Genomic DNA, 5,000 nt, shown 5'->3' with positions numbered 1-5,000 from the left:
AATTGGAAACAACATCTTGCGTGCTCATGTTTGTTTGGATTTAGACAATCACACACACACACACACACACACACACCACACACACACACACACACACACACACACACACACACACACACACACACACACAGATACAAACACGGAGGCACGCTCACATGCACGCTCGCCCGCTCACAACACAAGTACACACAAACACACACACACACAACAAATGTGGAGACACTGGCATGGTCCCTATGCACACATGTACGCACACACAAACGGGGCATTAGGACCATGTCGACCTGCCAGGTCTGCTAATTAAACAAATTACTTGGCTAGCGGCCGGAATAAGGACTCAGCCTGCCAACTCCAACCTGCTAGTTCTGCTGTCTTCCAATCTAGTTTACCTCACACACATACACACATGCACGCACACACTTACACGACGAATGCACGCACACACACACACACACGTACACCACACATACATGATGCACGCATAAAAATGCATGCACGCAAACCCACACAAGCATGCAAACACACACACATGCATGCATAGTACACACACATGCACGCACTCACACACGCACCGCACACAACACACAAGCACGCATGCACACGTAATCATGTATCCCATAAACACCCTCACAGCGAAATGCTAACCAACAGCTACAACTTTACTGAAGGACATTCTAATTCACCCACTCTTTTTCCCACTAGCTTCACACACACACACACACACCACACACCTCACACACACACCACACACACACACACACACACACACACACACACACACACACACACACACACCACACACACACACACACGAGAGCTAGATGATAAACATCCTTGTTCTGTTGTTCGTTTTATGAACCCAAACCACAACCACTCACACAGTCAACCATCACTCACACACACACACACACACACACACACACAACACCACACACACACACACACTACACACACCACACACACACACACACACACCACACACACACACACACACCACACACACTGAACAGAATAGCACAAGCAGATACAGGGCAGTAAAGGAATGTATCCATAGTTCAGCACTTTGCGCTTCTTTCATTATTATTGTTTGCTTAGAGACGGCCTTGGAAAGTTGTCAAACTGGGGCAAAAATATTGATGGCAAACATTGTGCGCCCTGACCTACGGTAATGCTCTGGGCCTTTGGGAGGATTCTGCTCCGAGCGCTCCATGTAACGCGAGACAACGAGACGATCGGAGCGAGAAAACGTCCCGGGAATAGCAGTGAGATACGAGACGGGGTTGAGGGGTTGGCACGATAGAAATGGAGCTACTCGGTGAAGGAGAACGAAGAAGAAAGAAAGTTAGTGGTGCGGAGATAGGTGGTTGGACGCGAAGATGGTAATTATCCCGATAATGATGACCACGGATGCTCAGAATGATAACCGCACCGCCACGCTTTGAAATGGAAGTGTGCTGCGTCGGAGCTAAATACAGTAATTGGTTGAGAGAAAAGAAACGAGAGAGAGAGGAAGGAGGAGGACGGATTCTGAGGGTCGGAAAGTGTGCCTTCCCAACTTCACACTGTAGAGAGAGACAGAGAGAGGGAGAGGAGGGAGAGAGCGGGGACAGAGAAGAGGGATTCAGAGGGCAGAAAGTGCGCCCACCCACTCAACACTAAACCACATAGAGCCCACCACCTGTGGGGCCCAACAAATTGCTTCAACAGATTTTATGGAGCCTGAAATGACGACCAGCCGCGTGTGAGGAAGAACATGGTGTCAGTTTGTCCGATTGGCTTTCGGCGGGAACGCACAGTGCACAGAATAGAGCCCATATAGCCCGGCCGGACGGAGAGTGGATATCATCCTTCATGAATGTGAAACAGGGGAAAGTGGTGGCGCGGGTGGTGGGGTGATGATAAAGTGAAGATGCACTGTCGTTTTGGATAGTGACGCTGGAGAAGGTTGGGTGAAGATACAAGGATTGGCTAGAGCTGATGATGACGAAGGTGGCGGCAGGGATGGTGAGAGTGACGATGAAGGTGAATGTAATGCGGCTGATTCAGGTTTTGTGGATGAGGATGATGATGATGATAGATGATGATGATGCAGATGATGGTGATGGAGATGGTGAGCATTATGAAGAGGGTGATGATGAAGAGGAGGATGATGGTGATGAGGTTAAGGAAGATGCTGATGATGTTATTAACATTATGAGGATGAAGACAATGCAGATACGGATTCGGAGATGATGGTGTTGAAAGGCAGGAGAGATGGTGATGGTGAGGGATGAGGATTGAGATGAGGATGATGGTGTTGAAGGCAGTAGAGATGGTGATGGTGATGATGAGGATGAGGATGATGGTGTTGAAGGCAGTAGAGATGGTGAGGATGAGGATGATGGTGTTGAAGGCAGTAGAGATGGTGATGGTGATGATGATGATATGGAAGTATTGATGATGATGATCATGATGGTGAGGGAGACGACGATGATGATCGTCGTCTCCCTTGCCTTCACCAGGTATTGTCATGCACTGGGCTTGAACACTTTGGTGATGATAAAAGTGACACGCTGTTGAAAGTAAACACAGTGACGTACCGCAGGCTATGCTGAGGATTTCGAGGGGAAGTCAAGGATGTCACGCTGGAGACATTGTGATGACACGCTCGGAGCGGGAGTTATGTTGATAGAGGTTTTGATGATGATGATGATGATGATGATGATGATGCTGTTGACCAAAAGCTAGAGAGATGCGATCCAGTCTTGCTTTTCTTCTGGTCAGAAGAGTACGTGCTTGTCGGCCCATCATTGCGTTGCCCACCGCTTGCCATTGCTTGATGCTCATCTTGTACCCTCCCTCCCTCTGCCGCTGACGACCGGGCCGTCCGCACACGCTCAGTCCGCACGCGCTCGGTCCGCACCTGCTAGTCCGCACGCGCTCAGACCGTCGCCGGCGAGCGTGTCTCCGCATGGCGCCTCCTCTCACGCCGGGCTGCGTGACCTAAACCTCCATCATGACCATCATAACAGCCCCCACAGCCCACCCCCCCGCGACCCCCATATCCACCCCGCCTCTCGCTCCACCGCCCTCCCCCCCTCCATCCCCACGGGCGACCCCCCCCCCCCCCCATCGACCACCGCCCGCGACCCCGCACGCCGATTTTCTAGAGCCCCATATCAGTCCCTCCTCTGTTTTTCTCTTTCTTAGTTCCCCCCAACCTGACCGTGCCGCGGGGCAAGTCCCCGCTGGTGGCTCGGGAGGGGGACACGGTGGAGCTGGAGTGCCTTGTTTCAGGAAGCCCAAGCCCATCATCCTGTGGTCGCGGGCCGACAAGGAGGCGCCCATGCCCGACGGCAGCATGCAGACGGAGAGCTACGACGGCGTGCTGCGCGTGGTGAACGTGTCCCGCGAGATGACGGGCTCGTACCGCTGCCAGACCAGCCAGTTCAACGGCTTCAACGTCAAGGCCCGCGAGGCGCTGGTGGAGCTCATCGTCCAGTGTGAGTACCCGGGGGCGGCGAGGGGGGGGGGGGGGGGGGGGGGGGGTCGAGGTGTGTGTGTGTGTGTGTCTTTACATGAGAATGGGCACAGGAGTCTTCTCTGTATCATTTAAATGAGGCTGAGGGTGTGTGTGTGATGTGTTTGTGTTTAATGACAATGAGCACATCAACTCTGTATACTGTATACAAGGGTGTGTGTGTGTGTTTGGTTGTGTGAGTGTTTGTGTGTGTGTGTTGTTTGTGTGTGTGTGTGTCTGTGAGTGTGTATGTTCATGAGAATGAGCACAGACATATACTGTATATTGTGTATGAGGAAGAGGTTTTGATTGTGGAAGTTTGTGAGGGAGGTGTGTGTTTGTGAGTGTGTGTGTGTGTGTGTGTTGTATATGACGCTGAGCGTGTGTTTATGTGGGTGTTTGTGTATACATTACAATGAGCAAAAGCATCTGCTCTGTACGCTGTAAACGAGACCGAGGGAGCCTGTGTGGTGGGTGTGTACCCCAGTGTATACACAAGGATCTCATGTGTGTGTGATTAGGTGTTGGTTGTGTTTGTCGTGTGCCCGTCCGTGTGCGCGTGCACGCGTGTGCTCTCTGCGTGTTCCACGCGTGTGTGTTCCACCCAGTGCAACCCCCCCCCCCTCCCACAGAAACGCCCCAACACTCCACCTCTCCGTGAGGCATTAAGCGCGTGCTCTCCTCACTATGCACCGGCTTCGTCTGGCCCTCCGGTGGGTCTCAGTGTGACTGGCGGATTGAGCGTTCCTCCGTCGTAGCGCTCCCCTTCTACGGCCGTCCAATTTCCCCTTTTGAAGTGAGGGTTTTTTTTTTGTAGAATTAGGCAAATCCCCTGCCTTCCCTCTTTAGTCGTTGTCGCTGGGACGCTGGGGCAACGCCTTGAATCCTGCCTCCTGGAACGGCTGCTGGGAAGCTGTGCTAAACGCTAGCACACAGACGCACAGCTGCCGGGGACGCCAGCCTGCTCGCCCATTATGGGCCCCTTCTGTGTGTGTGGTGTGTGTGTGTGTGTGTGTGTGTGTGTGTGTGTGTGTGTGTGTGTGTGTGTGTGTGTGTGTGTGTGTGTGTGTGTGTGTGTGTGTGTGTGTGTGTGTGTGTGTGTGTGTGAACATGCATGTGTGTTTGTGAGGGAGATTGAAAGAGAGGGAGGGAGGGGGAGAGAAGACCTAAGATTGGGCCAAATTCTCTGGATTTGGACCCCCCTGCCACCACTCCAACCTGTAAAAAACGCTTTCCTCCTGAAGATGTGGCATTCAAAGATGGCTTAACAGCTAATTAGCAGAGGCTAATTTATTCTCGCCCAGTCTTCATTTTCTATTCATTTATGTAAATTGAGAAGAATATTTAAAATGAACGATAGCGAACTCAAAGCGGTGCCACTCACTCAACGGCCTGGGGTATTTTTTGAACGGGGGGGGGGGGGGGGGGAAGAAGGGGAATTGGACGGTTGAAAGGGCTGGAAATGGAAGCAATTCCCTGTGAATCACCAACGGAATGCGCA

At 52.0% G+C, this 5,000-nt stretch overlaps 1 protein-coding gene across 1 annotated transcript in view; it reads left to right on the top strand.

The window, feature by feature from the left end:
• The window catches only part of LOC132450323 (MAM domain-containing glycosylphosphatidylinositol anchor protein 2-like), a 19,880-nt gene extending 16,381 nt beyond the window's left edge, over positions 1 to 3,499 (top strand). Inside the window, exon 4 of the mRNA XM_060042403.1 lies at positions 3,190 to 3,499. Within this exon, the coding sequence (XP_059898386.1) occupies positions 3,190 to 3,380 (191 nt within the window). The 3' untranslated portion in view covers positions 3,381 to 3,499. The remainder of the gene's footprint in view (positions 1 to 3,189) is intronic.
• The last annotated feature ends 1,501 nt before the right edge of the window (positions 3,500 to 5,000 follow it).

The sequence above is a fragment of the Gadus macrocephalus genome, chromosome 21 (genome assembly GCF_031168955.1).
Source record: "Gadus macrocephalus chromosome 21, ASM3116895v1".
Taxonomy (NCBI): domain Eukaryota; kingdom Metazoa; phylum Chordata; class Actinopteri; order Gadiformes; family Gadidae; genus Gadus; species Gadus macrocephalus.
The sequence above is the reverse complement of the archived record's forward strand: the minus strand, read 5'-3'. Positions and strand labels throughout refer to the sequence as shown.